The sequence below is a fragment of the Cnephaeus nilssonii genome (genome assembly GCF_951640355.1).
Source record: "Cnephaeus nilssonii genome assembly, chromosome: 7".
NCBI classification, from domain to species: Eukaryota; Metazoa; Chordata; class Mammalia; order Chiroptera; family Vespertilionidae; genus Cnephaeus; species Cnephaeus nilssonii.
Window position 1 is genome coordinate 68,986,122 of NC_137078.1, and position 24,837 is coordinate 69,010,958.

General features: G+C 42.8%; 1 protein-coding gene across 1 annotated transcript in view; it reads right to left on the reverse strand.

The window, feature by feature from the left end:
- Positions 1-1,603: 1,603 nt before the first annotated feature.
- FAF1 (Fas associated factor 1) overlaps positions 1,604-24,837 on the reverse strand; it is a 354,542-nt gene continuing 331,308 nt past the window's right edge. Inside the window, exon 19 of the mRNA XM_079776926.1 lies at positions 1,604-4,259. Within this exon, the coding sequence (XP_079633052.1) occupies positions 4,176-4,259 (84 nt within the window). The 3' untranslated portion in view covers positions 1,604-4,175. The remainder of the gene's footprint in view (positions 4,260-24,837) is intronic.

Below are 24,837 nucleotides of genomic sequence, written 5' to 3' on the forward strand. Positions count from 1 at the left end.
GGTCAATTCGCATATTAGCCTTTTATTATATAGGATGAGTTTGCAGACCAGGTAATAGCTGTTCTGTTTTACATGTTAACTGTTGGTTCGTTTAATCTTCATTGGTATCTCCATTTTATAGCTAAACAGCTGAGGCACAAGAAGGTGACGTGACTCCCCACAGGCACACTGCTAGTGAGTGGAGTGGCTTGGACACAGGCAATATGGCACCAGAGGCTGTTCTACTGAGAACCACAACTAACAGTGTACAAATTAAGAGTGAACAGACTGAAGACTGGAGAGCACGTCTTTTATTGGTATTTCCTTGCAGACCAACCTTTCAAAACACAGCAAGGAGGAGCTGTCTGAGCAGTTGGGGCTGCTAAGGGTCATCTTCCAAAGCAGATTATTTGAGACAAGGGAGAAGCACTAAATGCAGAAGGAAGTCTGGGCATGAAAGCCTACTTGCTGCATCTCACCTTCTCTGGGGTTGTGGCTCTTCTTTAGATAAAAATATGGCCTGGTGTTTGCATGATGTAAATGGTGGTTCTTACGTTTCGGGCATCAGTGGAGCCCACTGAGGACCTGAATACAGATTCCCCTTCTGGACAAGTGCACACAACTTTTTGTACACAATCGCAGGGGAATCCTCCTGACTGTTCTGCTGACATTCTGTGTGACCTTAGGCAGCCACTGCCCTTTAGCCCCCGGGCAGAAATGGGACGATCATCTGCCCTGCTTCCCTCACTGTGGGGGATGTGCCGGGTGGAAGGAGTGGGGAACTGCAGAGTGCCATCTGGATGGTACTAGGACGCTGTGGGTTAGAGCGGTTACTCACCTTAAGGTGTCAGAGCTATTAAGTGGCAGAACCAAGGCTCAAACTGGAAGACACGGAGTCTCTGGAGTGTGTGTGGTCTCCAGCCAGAATTTTATAAAGAATCAAATGAGACAAGGCACGTGAAAGGCTCATGCGAGTTACGCCTGGGCTGGACTTAGGATTCCATATCCCATTCCCTGTGGGACCCAGTACGGGGCAGTGAGGAGCTGGTGGGAGAGTGCCAATGGTGATGCTGCTCCTGGAGACATCGAAGACCCTCTCGCATGTCCAAATGAACATCTCCCCTGCTTTTGGGAAATCTGCCAGAATTCCGCAACATCTTTAAGATCCATCCCATGGACCAGCAATCAGGCCGGCAAGTCTGGCTTTGGGAGTAGCAATTTTAATAAAATGGCAAACTTGTGTTTCTAATATCACCAAGCAAAATCTGTAAAGCCCAAGTTCTATTCATCTATAGTATAAAAGATGCTCTCCTCCACCTCAGACTTTGGATGCTTATACTTCAGAGAAGAACACCTGTGCGACCAATAAAACCAGCAGTGCCAGAGCAGGTAACGTCACAGGCCAGGAACTCCCCCAGAATGCACCTCCTGAGAGGTGGTGGGAAATTGGCAAAACCTCCTTAAACCTTCAAACGAATGCTCTAGAAGCTAGACGTATGGCTGGCACTCCAAGAAACACCCAGAGGAGTGAACTAGAATGGGGTGGGGATGGTGAGGAATCCTGGACCGTCACTGTGAACAGCTGGGCTTACTAGTAAGAACACCAAGCACATTTTTGAGTCTCAAGATTTATGGAACAATAAATGTCACTCAATGCTATATGCTATTTTGAATTTCTCTGAGGGTTTTAGAAGTGGGGTAAAAAAGCTAAAAGCTCATCAAACTCAAAATCATACCAAGTGGTGTTGAGCATTAGCCCCAGTGAGACAAGTTAAATTATGGCACCAGCAAATTTGCTACTTTTTTTTTTTAATAGTAGGATGCATACATTTCAGTATAATAAATGTTTTCCGATTGTTATGAAAAAAAAAAAAAAAAAAAAAAAGAACACCAAGGACTATGTTGGCTGACTTTGTGTCTGGAGGCGGGAGGTGAAGCCCAGGGAAGTTTAAGGGTAGGCGGAAGAGCTGCCGAGGACACTGCCGTTTCTGTGGTGACAGCAGGTCACTTCCTGTGTCTGTAGTCATTTTAATGCTGTGTTTGCAAGAAAAGGCATAAAACTGCTTTGGCCTCTGTTCTGGACTCAGTAGACCAGAATGACATGAGTGAACAGTGAGAATCAGCGGAGGCCGTTCCCAGCAGTGGGGCCCATAGGAAAGGATTTCGTGGGACTGAGCAAGGAGAACCTTCCAAGTCAGGGTTGAAAAAGGGTGTGTAAACTCCATACACATTCAAGTAGCATTTAATAACTTTCACAAAATCAGTTTCAGAGTAAAGTCTATAATTATTGGAATACAGAAGTGAAGACGATAGTGGGGAACAATATGATGATATCAAACCCAATCAGAAGGAACAGGTTAAACATGAAAGTGAATTCAGAGTCCTGTACGTCCACCCCCCACCCCCACTCTTGCTGCTGTTCCTGAGTATGGCCCGAGTTCAGGGCTATAGCTTCTCCATGGCCACTACAGAGCAAGGTCAACCAGGAAAAGAAGAGCTGGCGCCCTAGTGCACCTGTAGGTGGGGCCACGAGGCTAAGAGGGTGGTGTGGAGCTGCAGAGGACGTGTTCAGGCTGAATCCCCTGTGGGTCTCTTCCCTTCAGCTCCCCGAGAGACCTCTGGGGCCAGAGGAGGCCTGCCCTCGGCAGACACAGCACTAGTCTATTAGGAACACGTCTCCTTTTCAGAGAGTGATCAGGAGAGGTCCCTGGTTGGAGCATCAGAGAAAAGACAGAGATGGAATTTTCTTGGCCAACGCCCACTTCTGGGCAGAAGGAGAATGACCAGGCATTTCTCAGGCTTCGGTTAGAGACTCCTGATAACCCCTTGGCTTGGGTCAGGGAGAAAAACCCAGCACTTAGACTCTCTTTTGGACAAGTACAAAATGTCAAGTCGGGATACCAACCCCTAGGATAGAGACCACAGGGGACACATAAATGGACAGAAACATTCCAAGATGGAAAAGAAATCATTGTCGGTGAAGGTATAAACAGTGACCTGGACTCTAAACCCCAAATCCATAGATTAACAAAAGTCCACATATACTAAATCACCCCAAAATTACTACATGTGGGTTCAGGCCACACACATCTTCTGAGTTGAGCCCCCAAGTCTGCTTCTTAAATATATGACATCAGAATTCTCAGCCACCAGATGAGATCCTTTTCATTTGAGATGGGAGCCCAATATCTAATATTGAAACATTCAAATAATAAAAAGTGGAACAAATTCCTTATTACATCTGGGCTGAGTCCAAGGGGCGGCTGATCAGATTTTGGTGACAGACAAGGGGCTTAACACACCAAGTGACAAGTCCAAACTAGTGAAGGAAAGAGGAGAGAAAAGCAGGAGGGAACTGCATTCACTGTACACTAAAGGGGCAGCCTGGGAGCTGGGATCCGTCAGGTTCCAGCACCCAAATGCAAACCTAACAGCAGCTTCCTGCAGCTGGGCCAGCACCCAAGTCCTGGAACCGGCCCTCCTCACACCACCTCAGCACTCACACTGCGCTCGGACGGCTTCCCGGGCTGCAGTGGGACAGAAAATACCTCCAAATGGAATCTGGAGACCCAAGGCAGCAGCAGTAAATAAATACCTTGCATATTTCTCAAATGCAGTCCTCAAACACAACCTTACATCTTAGTCAAAGAGGTCAGAAAGTACCATCAAAAATGATATGCATTTTCCCTACAATACTGTTTTATCTCCAGGCCAAGAAGTTCCACTGATTTCCTCCTCATGCCTCTTAAAACTAGGCGACAAAGTAGAAATCCAGTTATGAAAATAAAAAGGCAGAGGTGTGTGAGCCTTGGTTCAATGAGACATATCCGACACACATCGACCTGGTGTCCCAGGACAGACAGAACTGTGTGGACACTGGGGGGCAGAGGGCACTGGAGAGGCATCGGTCCTACTCTGTGGGCACGCACACTGGACAGCGCGTTGTCCCTGACCGGGCCGGGCGAAGGGAGGAGGGGGGGCAGCAGAGCTGTAACTCTGGGTGGGGAACATACACTCGTGGATGGGACGTGGTAAGTAGCTATGTTTATTATTACTTTTTTCCAGCAATCTTGCAAGAGGCAGAGTGTGACACTGAATTCAATGAGACGAGCGTGTAGGTGGGTTGGCAAAGAGCCCTTCTCTTGACGCAGGCCTCGGGCAGGTCAAGGAATGGCTGGTTCCACCGCTGGGCGTGCTTACTCTTTCGCTTCAAGAAAAAGGGTTTCTTGAGGGAACAACTTTACCTCCAACAGTGATTTATTTGGGTCCAGCTGGGTTATCTAAAAAGAAAAGAAGCATATATTCAAAAGACTGGAAAAGCACCGTTTTCTCCACAGGGCACTCAGGTCCTGCATGCACACTGATTTTGAGCCTGCTATGTACTGACACGAGCATTTGTATAACTTCTCTTATTTGATCCTCAAAACAGCTCTGTGAGGTAGGTATTGTCATTCCTAGTTTATAATCGAGGAAGCTAGGGCTTAGAGAGGCCAAGTCTCAGTTCAGTGGAAGAACTAGCACTTGACCTCAAGGCACAGGTTCAGGGGACTGGACCTCTTCCTGGGCAGGTGGAGGCTCCTTGCCTCCTGCACAGCTCAGCGTGGCCAACAGAACAGGAGGCCCTGAGGAAAGGATGCTGGTTAAACGACTGATGGCATTTCTGGGCCCTCTCCCTGGTTAACTCCTGACAGCAGGGAGGCCTTTTCTGTGCGCCGGGAAGGAGCTAAGCCTTTGCGGCTCATCTGGCTGCTAAACCTCCCTATAATAAACTGCAGACACCCACTCTGCCACGCCCACAGATGAGTATCTCCCCTGCAAGGAGAGGCTACTTAGGGAGGCATATCACAATCTCCTTGTTGGGTGTGTGTGTGTGTGTGTGTGTTTGAAAAAATAAGTCAATGTCATAACATGACTATGTTATAGAACATAAAAAACCATTACTTTATAATGTGAACCACAGAGAATAGAGCTGGACAAAATCCTCTGGGCTCAGTTGGGATATGCTAATCATATAGGGATCCTAAGTTAGGCTCCTAACCTCCTAGGCTGGGGGCAGGAATGGGACGTGGACGTTTTCTGAATGGGAGAGTGAGAGAAAAACAAAAATTTCCTGCTTAACGAAAGGGATCATAAATGTTAAAATGCTGAGAAATACTGGTTTAGTAAAGGACAATGGGTTTTGGAATCAGAAAGATTCTGGTTTAAATCGCAGCTGTTTTGGCTATTAGCTTTGTGGCTTTGGAGTCAGTATCGATCATGCAGGACTGATGTGAGGATTAAATGAAAAAATATATATAATTAGCAGTGTCTGGGCCAGAGCCGGTCTCAGTGATGGCTGCGGTGTGTGTGAGCACCTGTGAGGATGGATACAGGTAGCTGGGCAGCTTTACCTGCGTCCATCCTGTGTGTGATGAGAGGCTGGGCAGTGAGCTGTCAGACACAGGAGCTCTGGGCCTGTGGGCAGAGACTGCAGCACCCCAGGCAGGCAATCTTGTTCTTTACTCAACTCAAGCCACACCCAATAAGACAGCTCCGCGGTCTTCTCCTAGCCACTGGGGCCCTGGAGGCCGAGTGTCATAGGCAGGCTGGTGAGCTGAAGGAGGAACACTATCTTCAACTGTATCCAGCAGAAACCTGGTATGCCCAGGAGGGTCATTAAGGAGACACATCGCCTCTAGTATCCTCTCTGCTTATAAGGAACCTAGAGCAAAGCTGCTCTATTGGTATCTCTGGGACTCTGGGCACATGGGCAGGCAAGGTGGTGGGGAGGGCCCAGCCTGCTGTCTGTCTTCCAATGCACTGGGGGCAAGCTGCTGGCAAATGTTTACCCACTTCCCCAATTAATGTACAACACCGTGCTGGCTTCTGTCAACAAGCAGAGCTGTGCTGCCGCTGCTTCCGACTCACTGGCATTTTCTGCCCAGCTGCTTCCGCTATTGTTCTTAATTAACATGCCAGAGCTCTTCCGGCACCTTCTATTTTGTTATTTGTGGTTTGTAAATATAATGTTTGCTGGGAGAAACCATAATCATAACTGTGCCAGAGCTGTGCATGCTGCCAGAAAGATCCGCTGCAAAGCAAAAGAGGCTGGGAGGCTGGAGCCTCAGGCCCAAGCCGAACCCTGTCTGGCTTGTCAACATGCAAGGTCAGAGGTTCAGAAAACACACCCAGTTTTTACATGAGAAAACCGTGTCCAGAAAAAGTTAAGTGATTTTCCCTGTTACTTTAGTGGGAAAGCTGGGACATAAGGAGGGGAAACTAAAATTTCTTGAACATCTACTACGTAACAGACACTGTAAATATGTCATTCCATGTAATCCCTAGACCAGTGATGGCGAACCTATGACACGCGTGTCAGCACTGACACGCGTAGCTATTTCTGATGACATGCGGCCGCATGCCGAGGATGAAACATTTGCTGCTCCTGAGGATGAAACATTTGCAACTAGAGTCTTGGAGTTAGTTTTTTCCTCAAAGTGACACACAACCCGAGTTATGCTCAGTTTTTTGGCGAAGTTTGACACACCAGGCTCAAAAGGTTGCCCATCACTGCCCTAGACCAACTATGCAGGGTAGGTGAAAATGACAAAATTAAGGCTCAGAAGGGTTGGCACTTATTTAAGGCCAGTAAGGGTACGTCTATATTGCACAATGGTTAAAAAGAGCGAGGCAGACTTAGATTCAAATCCCAGCTGTCACTTACTACCTATATGACCTTGAAGAAGTTACACAACCAGAGAGTCTGTTTTCTCACCTGTATGATGGGGATAATCGGTTTCTCCTTTATAGGTTGTGACAACTAACTGGAATAATGTTGGTGAGGCCGCTGGCACAGCGCCCGAGCCAGGAAGTGCTCAGTGGGTGGCAGCCATCACTAGCTGGAGCGCTGCCTTGGGTAAAGGACCTGGTCTGTCTGACCTCAATGTTGGAGCTTTTCCTCCAAAACTTCCTGGAGCTCAGTCAGCACCTGGCCGCCTTTCTTATTTCTATCCAGTGCCCAGCAGAAGTGCTCCCTTTTCCTTGATAGGGCGATGCCTCAATATCTGGAGACCGCCTTTTATAGCTGCGGTGGGGCTGGCCACCATGGACTGCTTCACAACAAACACGGTTGTGCTGGGGCTGTGCGATCTAGCGCCCCAGATCATAAGCAATTTTTTTTCTCTAAAGGTCATTTCAGACAGGAGTTTCAAAGTGAACAGGATAGTCTGTTTCCATTCTCATTTGACTGGTGTGGACAAAGAGACTGTGGGGACCTAGGGGATGTAGGTACCATGCTTCATTCCAGCACAGCAGTGGCTGTGCTGTGAAACCACACTGCCGTGCTCTGGGCCATTCAAGAAGAGGTGGAGTATGCCAAGAGGGACTCCTAGCAGGCAGAGCCTAAACTCCACGTTCTCCGAGAAACAGCTGCAGAGATGTCTCCCTGGAGGGGCACTGAGAAGTGCTGGCTGTGTGCCCCAGGGCAGGCAGGGCCCTGTCAGCCCTTTGAATATCTGAGGTGTTCTGTGCAGCTCCAGTGGGTAGAGCTGGGATCAGCGAGGTAAAACAGCAAAGAAACAGAACTCAGCTGGTGAGAAAGACCTTAACAGAGCTGCAGCTGCTGGTGTGGCCACTTCTGCTTCTCTTTCTTTTACCTTTTTTCTTTCTTCTGCCCTTTATTTTCTTCTTGTTCATCATCATCATCAGCATCACTGCAGCAACTATCAGTTATTGAATGCCCACCTTGTAGCTGGAACCATGCTAACTACTTTGTATATAGTACCGTAAGTAGTCCTCAGAACACCCAGTGAAGTAGGTTATTGCCATTTTACAGAAGATACCATGGCTTATCTCGACTAAGGCTGCAGATAGAATAAAGTTTCAAACTCAAGCCTATCTGACTCCAACGAGCACGATAACCAAAAGCACCTGGCCAACATTGCCAAGAGGCTGCCGTGGGGCGATGGAGGGGTTGGGAGGGTAGAGTGAGTGTATTCTCTAGTGCCCCTAGAAGTGTTCAAATAGAGGCTTATTTGAAGAACACGATGATGATGATCATAATAATGGCTAACGTTTATTGAGCATTTACTTTGTTCCCTGAATACTCCAAGCACTTTACATTTTAAAAATAATTTGTTTTTCATAATAACCCTCTGGAGTAGGTTATCTGAGATCAGTACTATTATTATTCTCATTTTACAGATGAAGAAACTGAGCCAAGGAACAGACTAAGTAGCTCGCCTAAGGTCTCAAAGCTATTAAGAGCAGAGCCAGATGTGAACCAAGGCAACCTAGCTTTGAAATCCATGTTTAACTACTAGACTATTCTGCCAGAGGTGTTGCTAAGAACAGGAGCCATGCAGAAAGAAGTTGGATGAGATGACCCCGAGGCTGTTTCTAACCAAGCTTCCAGGATATAAGATCACTTTAAGAACGACAAAAGGTTAAAGGTCAGGAAAAAAATCCTGAAATGTTTATAAAATACGAATACAAAAACCCAATCTGAGCATGTGTTTTGCCATTTCCTTGGGACTTTAATGACTATACTGACTCTACATCAACACAGAAACCCACCATTAGGACTTGTTGGGGGAGGAGAATTTTCAAACAAGAGGCATGGCCTGACTTTGTCTATGTTAGAAGAGAAAATTCAACCATCTTGACATTTTATTCATTACACTTGAAAAAAATTGATATATTTTCTCACTAAATTAATAATGTCAAACAGTTCAACCCTTCATTTCACAGGTCAGCAACCTGAGGCTCAGAGAGGTCAAGTGACTTGGCCCAGGGTGCAGAGCTGATAAGATACAGATACAGTAGTCTGCCCCAGAGTTTCTGACTTCTACTTTAGGATTCTTTCTGGCCACATCATTTTTCTTCTCTCTCTCTTGTTTAAATACCTGAGCATAAACATCACACTACTACTAGTAGACTGGAAGCTACTTGAGGCCAAGAGCTGAGTAATACTAAAAATAACAGTATCAACAATCTACACTAATAAAAGAGAAACATGCAAATTAACCATCACTCCGCTACACCCACCAGCCAATCAGGAGGGAATATGCCAATTAGAAGGAGAAAGATGGCAGCCGCCCAGCTGCTCCAGGCGGAGTGGCTGGGTGGGGCAGGACACCTGCTATGACAGGGAGGGCAGGGGACCAAGGGATCTACAGGAGCGGCACTCTGGCCGCAGTGAAGACGAAGACAGCAGTCTGCAGTGAAGATGGCAGACTCCAGCTGGAGTCTGCAGCAAAGACGAAGACAGCAAACTCTGGCCAGAGTCTGCAGCGAAGATGGCAGATTCCGGCCTGAGTCTGCAGTGAAGACCAGCGAAGACAGCAGACTCTGGCTGGAGTCTGCAGCGAAGACGAAGGCGGCAGACTCTGGCTGGAGCGAAGGCCTGGGTCCCAGGTGCCAGAGGAAAACCGGTGCTGGAAGCCAAGGGAAGGAAGGCCTATTGCACTAATCTCTTTGTGCAACGGGCCTCTAGTATATGCATAATACTGTATAGTTTGCAAGATATCTACACAACCATTAATTCACAATCATGTAGGGTAGGTATTATTATCAATCCTTTTTATTTAATTTTGCTAAGGAAATGCTTTTATTTATTTTTAAAATTACTTTTAATTAATTTTAGAGAAGGAGGGAGGATTGATGTGGGGGAGAGAGAAAGAGAGAGAGAGAAATATCTATGTGAGAGAGAAACATCAATTGGGTTGTCTCCCATGCGTGCCTCGACCAGGAATTGAACCCAAGACCTTCTGATGCATGGGAGGATGCTCCAACCAACTGAATCACACATGCCAGGGTTAGGAAATGCTTTTAGTTTGAATTTGAATAAAGGAAAGTCTGGATCTAATATCTTCACATTTAGAAAAAATGCTAGATTCAAGAAATGATGCCGAAATGACTGAATATCCACATGCAAATAAGTGTATCTATATGCAGATTTTACACCGGTTACAAAAATTACCTCAAAATGTAAAACACAAAACTATAAAATTCCTAGACGATAACATAGAAAAAAATCAAAATGACTTTTGATACACCAAAGACACAATTCATAAAATAAATAACTGATAAACTAAACTTCATTAAAATTAAAAATTTCTGCTCTGCAAAGACACCATCAAGAGAAGGAGACACCGTCAACAGACTATGGTAAAATATTTGCAAAAGGCACATCTGATACAGAAATATTATCCAAAATATATAAAGAGCTCTTAAAACTCAGTAAGAAAACAACCCAATTACAAAGTGGGTCAAAGACCTGAAAGACACTTCACCCAAGAAGATATACAAATGGAAAATAAGCATATGGAAAGATGCTCCACATCATCTACCACTGGGAAACGCAAATTAAAACTGAGATACCACTACACACCTATAAGAATGGCCGAAAACCAGAACACAGACAAATGCTGGCAAGGATATGGAGCAACATGGACTCTCATTCATTGCTGCTGGGAATGCAAAATGGCATAGCTACTTTGGGAGAGAGTTTGTTGGTTTCTTAAAAAAGAACCATATTTTTATTAGACAATCCAGTAATCATACTCCTTGTTATTTACCCAAAAGAGCTGAAAATGTATGCTCACAAAAAAAATCTGCACACAGATGTTCATAGCACTTTTATTCATAACTGCCAAAACCTGAAAGCAACCAAGATGTGCTAACAAGAAATGAGCTATCAAGCCATGAAAAGACATGGAGGAATTTTAAATGCATATTGCTAAGTGAAGAAAGCCAATCTAAAAGGGCTAAATACTATATGATTCCAACTACTTGACATTCTGGACTAGATAAAACTAGGGAAATAGCAAAGAAAACATCACTAGTTGTTAGGGATTTTTTTTTTGGGGGGGGGCGGGTAGATGAATAGGCAGAGCACAGAGGATTTTTAGGGCAGTGAAAACACTCTATATGATACTATATGATAGATATATGTCATTACACATTTGTCCAAACCCTTTCTGGAGCCAAGCTGCCCTCCTAAAGTATACGAGGCCTGCAGTGTCAGCTGTGCCAAGGATTGCATGGGCAAGTCTCTAATTTAGGGGCAAAGAATATATCAGCAAGCCCCGTGGCTACAGATCTCAAGCCACAATCTATGATCAATCTTTTCAGTAACAGAGATATTGTTTTTATCCCTACCCGAGTCCTATGTCTATTTTTCAATTAGTCTTGAACTAGTTAAGTGAAAAGATATTATTTAATGACCCTTAAACCCCAAGTCCCACATAGTATTAAGCAAGTACTGAACAATTATAATTTGATGTAATCTGATACAAGGGCTACAGCTCTATTTTTCTCAAAGTCTGTTTGGTCCTGATTAGAAGATGCGAGAGTCCCCCAGTAAGGACAAAAACAAATTCAAAAATACATTTCCCATGTAACATAAATCTACAACAAAGCTTATTCTTAAAGAGATGCTTCTTTAAACCCAAGCTATTTGAACACAAAATGAATGTGTTAATAATCTTCTTTCTGAAGAATGTGTACATAATAATGACTACTATTTTACAGCCTTCAAAGCACTTTCCCATATAGTACCTAAACTTCAGAGCTATCTGAGGAGATTGGGCTGATTTATCGTCATTTTTACAATGAGAACAACAAAGCTCAAATCAGAACATTACTTACATATGGTCATACAAGTAGAAATTGGTGGATCTCCCATCTGAACTCAGGTCTTTTCACTTCAAGTCCTGAGCTCTGTCTGTTCTGAGGCAGCACAAAGGCTACATGGGTAAATTCCCAGACTACAGTGAAGTGAAGCTTATCTGCTTTTGGTTTTGTTCAAAATTAGCATTTAACCTGAACTTGAGGGAACTAATCTTTTTGGTACCCTATAGTAAACTATTCTGTTAGTACTCCATTAGAAAAACATGCATATTAAATAGCACAAGTTTAAAAAATAACTGTTAATGTCATACTACCAAAAAAGTTACCATTTGACATTTTATAAGTGCCAAGGACTATACTTCCTGTTCTATATATAGTGTCTAATTAAATGGTCACAACACTTCTATGAGATAATTACTCCTATTATTCCCATTTTATAGATGAATTCTCTGAGATAAAAAATGATTAAGGGACTTGCCCCAGGTTACATAGCTAGGAAAGACGAGGCCAGGATTTGCACCCAGGTTTGTGAGCTTCCAGCCTGTATTCCAGCATTTCCCTTCACCTCTGACTCTTACTTCTAAACGGGGGCAGTTAATGACTGGCTGGCTTTCCCTTGGGCATAAGGAAAGCAGGCACTCTGCAGCTGTGTTGTGGCTCATGGCCCTGTTGTGATATGGACTTTGTTGTTCCCCATAGGCTATCGTTTGTTACTGTCACCTTGGTCCTAATTGCTAATTGCCCATTTTCTGTAAACACCTTTTGATGAAGTGGGAATCCCTGAAGAGGGAAGTTACAACCACAAAGTATCAGAGGGAGAATTTCAGAGTTAGGAACTGCTAGTCATGTGCTGATCAGGGTGTGAAAGGCTTTTGTAATTGTAAAGTCCTTTGTAAACATAAGGGATTACTAATCATCATCGCCATCATCATGGTCATCATCGTCATCACCCACAATGCCAGTTGTAGCTCCTAGCAAATTCTCCTCTACATTTGCTGAAGGCAGTAATGCAACCCCCAAAGGAACTTCCAGTTTGGAAGGGTCCACTATGGGACTACTCTATGGCTATTCCCATCCCAGCTTCCTGTGTAGTTTCTGGATCAATGTCTCATCGGATCACAGGAGGAAAGTGGCACTGGGATGAGGGCTTCCTAGAAACAGTGACGATGCTCCATTGCTAAACTGCGGTAGAATAACTGGGGTTCTAGAGAGTGCGGTTGAGTGGGCTTCTGGGACTGCAAAGCACAGGGTACCTACAGGACATTTTCCCCCATGACTTTGTTTTCAGGTGGGAAGAAGGCAGAAATGAATGAAAAGTTAAAGGAAGAATAAGGAAGAGAAGACTAAGGTGATCAAGGGATGAAAATTGTATCTAGTAGGCTACCCTATCTGTTTTTTTGTTTTATCACATTATAATAATGATAACAGTTAACACTCATTGGAGCTTACTAGGTGCTAACTGTTCTAAGTGCCTTATAAGCACTATACAACCTTATGAGGGAGGTACTACTACCTCTACTTTAAAAATGAGGAATAGAAGCTCAGAAAGTTTATATAACCTGTCTCAGGTTGCACAGGCAGGAAGTGACAGAGGATTTAAAACTAGGTCTGGCTCCAAAGTGTTCTTTTTTATTTATTGATTTGAGAAAGAGAGAGAGAGAGGGGAAGGCAGGAGTGAGAGTGAGGAAGAGAGGGAGGGAGGGAGAAAGGGAGGGGAGGAGGGAGGGAGGGAAGGGGAGAGAGAGACAGACAGAGAGAGACACACACACACACACACACACACACACAGAGAGAGAGAGAGAGAGAGAGAGAGAGAGAGAGAGAGAGAGAGAGAGATCAATTTGTTATTCCACTTACTTATGCATTTATAGGTTGTTTCTTATATATGCCCTGACCAGGGATCGAACCCGCAACTTTGGCATGTCAGGATGATGCTCTAACCAACTTAGCTACCCAACCAGGGCTCCAAAGTGTTCTTAATCATCACACTAGATAATTTTAGCATTGTAGTCATACACTGGCCTATTTATTCTAAGTCTCCTGATTGAAAGGATGATCTCCTTCATGTAACCGAAGCACAAATCTCCCCATAATAGAATGTATTACTAACTTAGGCATTTGGGCATATTTCACTCAACTAGCTCCTCAGTTATCACAGATCTAGTGAGTGTTAGAGCTGGAGGGGTCTTTAGAGGTCATCTCTGCAACAGAAGGGGGCAGAAAAGCTGTCAGTGGAAAAAATTTACCCAAGGTTACTGAGCATTCATGGCAGATCTGGGACCAAACCTGGAGTCTTCATTCTCAGCTGTGACTTCAGATAGACTGTTTAATGAAGATACCAATTCTAAAGTGTTACTAATGCCATATGGCCTCACATTTGGCACACTGTTAGGGAGACCCTAAACACCAAATAAAAAACGTGACCTTCTTCTTGCACTGGTATCCCTGATGGGGACTCTGGTCACTCTACTATTAAACAGCAATGTTAATGGGTTAAAGGTCCAGAGGGAATAGAGGGGCTTCTAACAAGAGGGTAGGGTGGGGGTGAGAAGGGAAAAGCCTCTTTAGTCTAGAAACAGGAAGAGATCCAAGTTTATAGAGCAAGCATTCAAACTCGAGGCCAGCCCACAAGGAATATTTTTGCAGCCCAGCCAATATAACGGTATGTAAGAAATGTTTTCATAAAAATTTTGTAACTTAAGTTTTACTATATCGTTATACATAATTATTAATAACTAACTACAATGCTCACTAATGACTGATTACTATAATTGTGTTACATTCATTTCCCTTACGCGCCTTATGCGCAGGTGCACCATTTCTCTCCACTAATACTAGCAGCGAGTATTTTAGCAGCCGAATGCCACGTCATTAGTGTTGGACTGACTTGTTTGGTGTGTGAAACAGGAAATATTTTGCTTTCGGAGAATAAGAAAAAATAGGTTTATTTGTGTTATGCTCATTAATTTGTGCAGTTATTCAGTGTCTGGTAAGTTAATGTTCAAGAATGTTCTATTATTTTATGTTAATGATTACTCATTTATTTCAGCCCTTTGTATTCAGCATGTCTCTATCGAAATAAATCTACATTTCTATGAAAATTGAAGTTTTTGTTTTTGTGTGGCTCACATAAACTTAAACCTTGCTTATTTGGCCCATGTTAACCTTTGAGTTTGACACACCTGCTGTAGAGTGAACATAAAAAGAATGAAAACAGGCATGTCTCCTCATCCTGGGGAGCCAGTTCCCAAGATTAGTCCCTCCTGGGCTCTGGAAGAAACTATTTCAAGTAAATAAAGCGAAGTTCTGCTTTGGAGTTCACTGTCACTGAAAGCCCAATAAATAGGGTATATGGTAGGCAACTTTGTGAATGAGGATTACTCAGTGTGGCAACATGCTGGCCCTCCACCCCTCAGGGCAGCCAGAACATCATGGCTGGGGTGGTTCTTACCCTGAGCAACCTAGTACGGGCACCCCAGTGAGGCACACAAACATTTTCAATGTGTGCAGTGATTTGAAAAAGGCAGGGAAGCACTGATCTAGGGACACGCCTCACTTCAGAGGCAGATATCATGGAAGGCTGCCAGGTTCTGTATAGAAGGTTCCTAGGATGCCTCTGATAAAAGATCGGGCCACACACTAGCCACTATGTTTGGAGAGAAACCTGTTAGTTGGTTAGGTTCGGAACTGCTACCTCAGCTTGAATATCTGAGAAACCCTGGGAATTGTCTGCCCAGAGCTTCATCACTAGGCAAGGGTTACGTCCTGACTAGGAGGCAGTAAGAAAGAACACTGGAAAAAAGAAAGAAAGAAAGAAAGCACTGGTGGATTCTGAATCCCAGTTCTGCATGTATGCTCTTGAGCAGGTCATTTAACCTCCAAAAGACCCAAATTTCTCATCTGTAAGCTGCGGAAGACATTACCCAACAACTAATAGGCTCTAATAGACCATTTCTCTCTGGGTCCCTTCCACACTGCCACTTGAGAGTTGAACAAAATATCTGATCCTGTCTCTCTCCTACTTAAAATTCTTACATGGTTCCTTAGGGGATAGGCCCCTTTTGCTTTGGCCTCGTTTTCCCAATTTGTGAATGGGTGTGTTTCTGGCAAGGCTCACAGCACACCCATTATGGACGATAAGGCTGAAAAGACAGTTTGGAGATAGATAATGAAGGGCTTGAATGTCTTATTAAATGTAAACTCCCAGGCTTCAGAGAGATCTGGAGCGGCACGCTCGTGGTGCTCTTCAGGCAGAGTGGCTAGGGAGGAAGTGAGCATTTTGAATGCATTTTAATATCCAAGCAGGGCCACCGAGCTGGTGCATGCATAGCTCTGCACGCAAACACCACTCAGGAGCTGGAGCTTTGAACAGGAGTTAAAAGAGTTGAGTCCCTAACGGCACACAAAAGACTTGACGGTGTGATTTATTCTGATGTATTTACTTATCCAATTACCAAAACAGCAGGAGATCATTAAATTTTCTAGTTACCAGATGCAGCATGTTCAATATCTTAAGTGTTACCAAGGCTCTCTCTGAGCTATTTTCATATTACATTTCATCTGCCCCAAAGCTTATGAAAGTGGAAGGCAAGAATCATGAACAGAGCAGGTGTTTTCTTTGAAGGCTTGTCCAGCAGGCACCTATACAATACCAAACTCATACCAGAAACTTCCAAACTCTCCCTTGGACTTAAGGAAAAGTACCATGAGAAACAAAAGTATTTAGGAGAGAAGTTGTTAAGAAAGTGGTACTTGAGGTGGCTGGAGATACGTATTTTATCTGGCCAGACATTCTGCGTGTTCATTTTCTATCAGTTTGGTCCCTGTGTCCACACAGGGTCAGGGCTCAGAGTAGAGGAGGAGAGAAGGGAACACACATGCTCTGGGAGACTGCAAACCTGGCCCTAAACTTACCATTCTTCTTTGGACTACCTGTGTGATCTTGGACAAGTCACTTTTGAGCAACTTAAAGATAAAAACTGTGTTTCCTGCTTCTATATTTCCAGCTTCTAGTAAAGAACCCAGTGCATTATGTACTCTCTATTAATGCTTATTGAATAAATCAGACCAGAGAATGTTTTGGTCATTACTGAACATTAAAAAATATAGAGCAAGTCTTTATTAACATTTTAGGAGTTAAGTGGCAAGATTGGTGTTTATTCTATTTTATATTGAAAAATACATGTCCTATAAGTTATACCTGGGCCTAACCTTCTTGAAAGGGTCGTCATGGCTTGGTCCCTACATTCTTTTTTCTTTTTCTTTTTGGTCATAAAGGGTCCCTACATTCTTTCTCTAAATACTATCCCCTCATAGACCTTATGCTCCAGCCAATTAGAGCCATTTGCTATTCCCTAAATATGCCTGATGCTTTTCTCACCTAAACTTTGCTTTTGTTGTTTCCCCTACTGGAGTGTCCTTCATCCTCTGCTGAAAATTTATATATCCTCAAGGCTCAGATACTACTTCATCCACAAAACCAAGCCGAAGTGACAGAGCCTAAATTAAACTCTTTCTCCTGTTCCTTGTGTAAGAGAAGTAATCGTAAGTGGCATCTTCTCCCATTCACTGGGCCATGGGCTCCTGGAACACGGGCGCTATGTACATTCATTGTGGCCTCTGCCTCATGTGCCTATTTCACTGCCCTGAATGTGGTCAATTCATATTTGCTGCACTAATGCCTCTGTTTCACCTTGGGATTCTCCGACAAGGTGGCTGCCAAGGTCTGCTGGCAGATTCAAGGTCAGTGTTTAACTGAAATGTAGGCACTGGCAATGTCCTCTGCTTCACCAGCACTCCTGTACTTTGACCAGGCAAGGCAACCCATTTCTGGAGGATCTAACTCAAAGGTCAGCTACAGTTTCACACAGAGTTACCCATCTGTTATGCCTCTCAGGTTATTGTGCAACTTGTCTATGAGTCTGTCTCTCAGGTTGAATTCTGAGGGCATATAATGAGGTCTCACTGGCTATCTATCCCCAGAGACCAGTCCACTGCTGGGAAAAGCGTGAATTCAATAGATGTTTGCTGGAAGATGACCTACTGAGTGACTGAGTGGAGGCTCCCCACTCCTTGCTAGACCCTTCACCAAGTCAAAGGAAGGGAGTGAAGAGGAGCTGTATCCTTAGGCCTCCTTCCCTAGCCTCACCCCTAAAACAGGCCGAACTTGTCACTATTAACACTTCACCCAGCAGGTCCCCAAGCTCTGGACTCTCTCTGGCCCTTGCCTTAGTCAGTCCTGCTGCACAGACATAGGGAATGACAATAAGTTTGTATCAGTAGCCCTTTCAGAAGGGACAGATTTTTCCCTAAACTGCTGTTGGAATTGGCTAATTAGAAGGCTTTAAAAAATCTTAATACTCTAAACAGAGAAAACTGGTTCTGAATTATTAAGCAACATTTTCAATGCATTTGAATAACCTTAAGTGACTTAGCTGCCACCTGATCCTAAGCTCTGGCTCAGATAAATAAATGTGAAATATTGTCAAAGCCCTGGCTTATAGGAGCCTCCAGCTACAGTAAATAAAGCTTAAGTCTCCATAAACTGCCTGGGGCAGAGACATTTTCATATAAAAGGAGTAGGAGAAGACGATATTAAATAAAGCCAGAAGGACCAGGAAGCCAATGGTTTTGTTCCAGTGTTCAGAAGAGAGTTGTCAGTAGGGCAAGGATTTTCTCTATTCAGGTCATTTAATCATAGAATCACATAGTATCGGAGCTGAGGGAGGATTTAGAAAGCACTCACTTTAATCTCTTCATATTTCAGAAGAGGAAAATAAGACCCAGGAAAGTATGTACCCTGCAAGAAATCACACAACAAATGGCTGGAAGAATAAAAATTCTTCCCCAGGGTGCCTGGCTCTCACCTTAGTCCCCTTCCCACCACGACACATCCCTCTGAGAATGTCCACGGGAAACATCAACATGAGACTGACAACTAACTGGTTGTTAAAAATCACCTGAAAATTTTAGCCAGCCAGGAGACTTCTAGAGCTCAGATTCCAGACTCCATGGCCCCCACCCGCTCTGGACTTTGTAGTTTTCTTCTCATGACTATGGGACTGGGGGAGGGGAGAAAAATGGGCGAGGAAGGGAGAAAACCAGGAATAAGTGAGGGTGAATGTTACTATATAATGTGGTCCCTCTCTTGCCTATCCTCAAGTCATGAGGATACCATGAGCTTCTGCCTGGTGAGATGAAAATACAAAAACAAAAACAGTGAATGCATGAATAGGTAGGAATATTTTTTCCTCTCATTTATTCACTAAACAAGTATTTCCTTAATATTTACTATGATATCAGAAACTGTGTCAGACATTCAGATACAACAGTGAACAGGCACTATCTCTGCCCTCAAGGAGTGTAGATTCCAGGGCTGGATGCAGACAGGAAATCGACCCACTGCAATTCAGAATAGTAAAGGGCTACAATAGAGAGCATGAGGAAGGGAAACACCTAACTCAGTCCTACGGTCTCTATGTTCCTCTTTTCCTTTGTGTCTCATTCTAATATGTACAAGTCTTTCCTACATCTAACTATTTTACTGACTTACACTTTCATAAACAATAAACCAATATTAGTTGCTTACTATGTGGCAGGCTCTGTAGTCAGGTGAATTAGATATGATCCCCAACAACTTGAGATTTGATGTTACAATTCTTTTCGTTTGTTTACAAAATGTATATCTTACCTTCATTTTGTGACTATTGTAAATTTGGGCCAACCATTTCTAGTTCTGGCATCTTTTGATTTTCCTTGATCAGGTTACTTTCCTTCTCTGCATCTTGGGTTTTTAAATCTATAAAACAGGGGTCTTTTCTAGTTCTCACTGTCTAATATCCATGCATGAGGAAGGCCTGTTCACACAAGGCTCTCACATATAGCCAACTAGAGGAAGGAAAGTGAAGTAAATTTGGAAATGTCAAAAGAATCTTCACGTTTGGGATTCAAGAGTAGACATTAAACCTAAGGCCTTGAGGTCCTGGTTGTGGGGAAGAGCAGGTGTGGTGTGGGTGAAGTGGGCTGGGGCTGGGGCTGCGGCACGCTGTTGCATGTGCTAATGCACTCTGGAACTCCAGCACTGGCTTTGAAAATTACAAGGAGTGTGGAGAAAAGGTTAATCTGCACATATACAATTGTCTGTATTTACAGTGGGGTTATTATACACACTTAACTTTAAGTGAGCAAAGCTTGTCTGCAGAAGCACCTGGCATACTGAGCACAGAACTAATGATTTTTTATTTATGGCTGAATGGAGGCAGATGGGATTGTACATGCAGCCTTCAAAAGTTTATTTGATTTCTGATATAGCATTCTGAATGGTATAGTGCTTTATAAACACCTCATAAAATTAAGTTCTGAGGCAAAATAAGTAAGTTTATAAAGATTTAACACATCAACAAACCTATACATAATCGGTCACATCTTATATTCAGCATGGTATGGGGAAAGCACCTATGTTTTGGGAATCAAATACTGGTATTGATATTTATTGTGCAACCTTGAGAAATGTAAGCTCTCCTAAGCTTCTGTGTCCTCATCTGTAAAGTGGGGATAATATCTATTTTTCAGAGAACTAATATACTTGATTATGCATATAATAGGCACAAAAATAAATGGCTGTATTCATTGTCATAAATCTCTACCACACCAAGTTCTTTGTAAATCAGGTAGAAAGGGGCAGAGGACAATTTTATTAAGACTCTGAATTCCATGCAGCTTCCATGAAATGGCTCTAATCACCTCAAATACACTTTAAAACTCCTTTATGTATTCCTTTGATCTGGTCAGGAGCATACAATAATGGGTTTTCTTACATAATACCACCTTTCTCTCAATACCTCTGTAGCAAGAGCTAGGAGATGGCAGAGTTGAGATTCAGTCTAGACTCCCGAACCCACTCATTCAACCACTAGCCTATACTGTCGCTTCATTACTTATCTCCTTCAAATCTGCCCCAGTCACTTCCAGGGGCATTTTCTGGTGTTGGCCACTCTCACAGTTTAAATCTCCTTATCCTCTGTTAGAAAGCACCACCTAGACTTCCTCCTGGCATCTCAGTCTCAACAAATCCTCAAGCGAATCTATCTCCTCATCTGTCTTCCTTAATTTCTGCACATGAACTATGATTTCTCTAGTCATTCAGGTTGGGACCTCTAAGTCACCCCTAACAACTCCTTGTTCCTGAAATAGCTAAAAATCACCAAATCCCATGAATTCTTCCTCTTGATTCGGCTGCCTTCTTTTTAAGCCCATCATTGCCATCTTAGTTTAGATGTTCACAATCTACTGTCTTGTCTACTGCAATAGTCCTATTTGGTCTCCCTTTCCTAGGGTCTTCCTACTCTAATCCTTCCTAATGAAAATAATCAATAAGTTTGAGGCAGTAGGGAAAAGGCAGAAATGTGGACTCAAAAGACTTAGGTGGAGCCACTGCTCTGCAACTTATTAGCTATGTCAATTTGCATTAGCTATTTGGCAGTTCTAAGTATAAATTTCTCTTACTACAAGGGTTAATACCTACCTTAACTAGTTTAAATTTCCACCAGAATTGGTTTTGTGAGGGCAAGAACCTTGTCTAGCCTATTCACTACTATATCCCCAATGTCTTAAGCACAACAGGTGCTCAAATAATATTTGCTGGATTAATGCAATGATTTTTTCAATTGGTGTGCTGTAAAAGAATTTCTTTTCCTTTAGATTGAAAAATAAAAAAATGATAACAGCCAACACAACAATAGCCATCCAGTGTGAATGAATCAAAATTACACCTATTTTTTGTCAGATCAGCAAAAATATATTTTTGTGCGCACTGCAGAATTTTAGTAATTAGTTTATGTGTGCCATGCAATGAAAAAGGTTGAAAATTTCTGTATTAATGCATAGAAAGTCCTTCAGTTATTTTTTCAATTCCTATCTCATTTTCCTCCGTGCCTGGCTTCACATCCTAAATTCCAGCATAGCAAACTGTGTGCAAGTCCCCAGACATACACTGGCTTATATTCCTATGGTTTTATTTATACTTCTGCTTGACAAATGGCCATTCCTTTAAATATGACTACCTCTATATATAAAAGCCTAAGTGACTGGCCAACAGCTATGATGCGCAATGACCACCAGACGGCAGACACTCCGACGGGTAGCTATGATACGCACTGACCACCAGGGGGAAGATACTCAACGCAGGAGCTGCTGAGCTGTGGTGACTTGGCAGCTACAGTTCTCGGGTGACACACCCAGAACCAGAGAGAGGGAGCCCGATTATGGGGTGCATCTGAGAACCACCCTCTCGCAATCCAGGACCCCTTGGGGGATGTCGGAGAGCCGGGTTATGGCCCAATCCCCACAGGCCAGGCCGAAACCAGGAAAATGACACTGGTATGATACTGTTAACTAGATTATACGCATTAATTCACATTTTATCAGTTTTTATGTGTATTCAGTTGAGTATATGTCTGTGAATATTTCTTTGCATGGTGCAGATTTGTGTAACCATCACCACAATCAAGACACAGAATAAAACCCTAAAATGTAGAGTCACACCCACTCCTTACACCTGCACCATCTTTATAATTATGTCAATTAAAGAATGTTATGTAAATGTAATCATACAGTGAGTAAACTTTTGAGATTGCCTTTCTCACTCAGCATAATGCCCTTGAGATCCCAATTGTTTCATGTGTTGAGTTCATTCCTTTTTATTGCCGAGTAGTTTTTCACTATTACTTTAAAAAAATAGTTCAAACTCTGTTTCTTCTGTGAAGCTTTACTGACTTCCAAGTTGCTAAAAAAACTTTAAATATTTCTAGTTGCAAACCACTCTGAACCTTTTTGTTTTCAGGCATGTAAGGCACACTGTTTGATATCCTTACTTGAAAGCTGGTAGCTTCTAAACAGTTAATATTTGACTTCTTTGTCCTCTTAAAACCAAACCAAACAAAACAAAACAGGATAGGAAGGAGGAAGTGGGGATGGGGAGAGAAATAATCACCATTACCATCATACCAGTTACAATTATTAAATTCTTACTGTGCTAACTGCTGTATGTATTAAACATTTTACATTCATTCTTTCATTTAATGTTCACAAGCCTTTGAAGTAGGTATTGTTACTTTCATTTTACCGAGAGATTAAGTAATTTCTCTAAGATCACTCTATGAAGAGCTGATCCAGAATTCAAAGCCAGGTCCATTGGATTCCACAGCCTATGTATGCTATTGTTTCAGGCTACAATGCCTATGAAATGTGATTGAAACGAGTAGGTAGTGTTAAATAAATCATTCTTATAGTATTGATTTATATTTGCTTAAGACAAGCAAGGAAAAATAAATACCAACAACTTCCCCTTTATTTTGAGTAGCCAGGCTAAGAAAGTATTGTCCCTCTGTGAGGAAAAGTGGCTGTAGTCTCAAGGACAACTGCAGGAAATCTGAGCAGACCAAAGCAGATTTGGGGCAAATTTACATAGAAGATGTTGGCACTCTAGAAACTAAGAGATGGCCATATCCAGGGATTGTGTTTCCCTCAGGATCTCTTGAAAGTCTCCTTTGAGAATACAGGGTTAATGGGTGCTTATTAATATTTTTCTGAAGCTACATTTACCTTTCATTACAGGACTAACTTTTGTTACGAGCCAAGGTGAGAGGCAAAATCAAATGCTTAGAAGTTTCCCAGTTTACGGAGTTCCACTTACATATCCAGTAGTAAATCCCAGAAGTGAATCTGAGATGTGAATATCTTAAAAAATAAAACTATATGTGTCAACATAGTATGCCTAACAGCTATTCTTTTGAAAGGCTTGCTTGTTGGTCCTTGGCTGGCATTTGTGAACTTGAGTTTGGGGTGGGGAGGGGTCCCACCATTCCCAGAACTGATAAGAGTGGCTCACTAAGCCTAAACTGATTTTCATTTACATTTCATGTCCTTTTTGTTTTTAAAGTATTTACTTATAGTTTATGCTTAACATCTGCTTTCCTTCTGGGATTCTGGAATTTTGGTATGTGCCAGGCAAAGGATACCTACAAGATCAGCTTCCAATAAAAATCTTGGGTACCGAGTCCCTAATAAGTTTCCTTGCTTGGCAATATTTCACGTATTGTCTCAAATCATTGCTGGGGGAATTAAGCTCATCCTGTGTGATTCCACTGGGAAAGGACTCTTGGAAGCTTGTGCCTGGTTTCCCCTGGTCTTTACCTCATGTGCCTTTTCTCTGTGCTAATTTTGCGTTGTATCCTTTTGCTGTAATAAAATCGGAGCTGTGAGTATTGCTATATGTCGAATACTGTAAATTTTGCTAGGGAATCACCAAACCTAACTGGCAACCTTTCGGTGCTTGGGACACTGCTCAACCAACCGAGTCACACTGGCCAGAGCAAACTTTTAACTATGCGTTTGTGTTTCCACCTAATCACCATCTCTCTGTGCAAGGCTTCATTTCCTTTATAATGCCTTCCCTTATCACTGCAGGCTGAAATTACCTATTCTTCTGAGTACAATTTGTAATGCGTTTATTTTAGATGTGTTTTTTAACCAGAGTGTGAACTCTTCAAGGTCAGTAACAATTTCTTTTATTTCTTTATCATTAGTGTCTGGTATGGAGGCTGGCAGAGTGGTTACTCAGCAAATACCTTGCTATATATGAAAGAACAAATACATGAATGAAATGTAAATTAAACTACTTATATATTCTATGGTGGCAAGTAAAATATCCTTGTATTATCGGTGAAGTAAAATGTCATCCGCGGTACCTTCAGATACAGACTATAAGTTCTACAAGGGTAAGAACCATGTCACGATTGTCAGCACGTGTTCCCCATGTTGAGGTTCGTGCTTAGCGTAATAAAGGCAGATGTATACCATAAGTTTGTAAGGCTTTCCCCCACTTCATTTAAACAGTCCTTACTGAGGGTCTACTCTGTGAAAACCCTGCTAGAAGCTTATTTATATTTACTCTCCTGAGAGGGAGAAAAAAAACACTTATGTGTTATAGTTTCCTTAGAAAGCTTGTGAAAAAATAAATACCAGTACATTCAGTTTTTTGTTTTAGAATACACCTACAATGTCTGGTACCACATTTCTGAGTGTATGTTTTTCTACTTGGGTTCATAGCTATACTAGTAGATCTGGAGGAAGAAATGTTTTTGAGACAAGAACAGGGGCTGTGTAATTACATGGGTCACAAGGTGCACAGGCCACAGTCCCAAAGCAATCTGCCATCACCATCCTCCTTTCCCATGTATCTGCATTTTA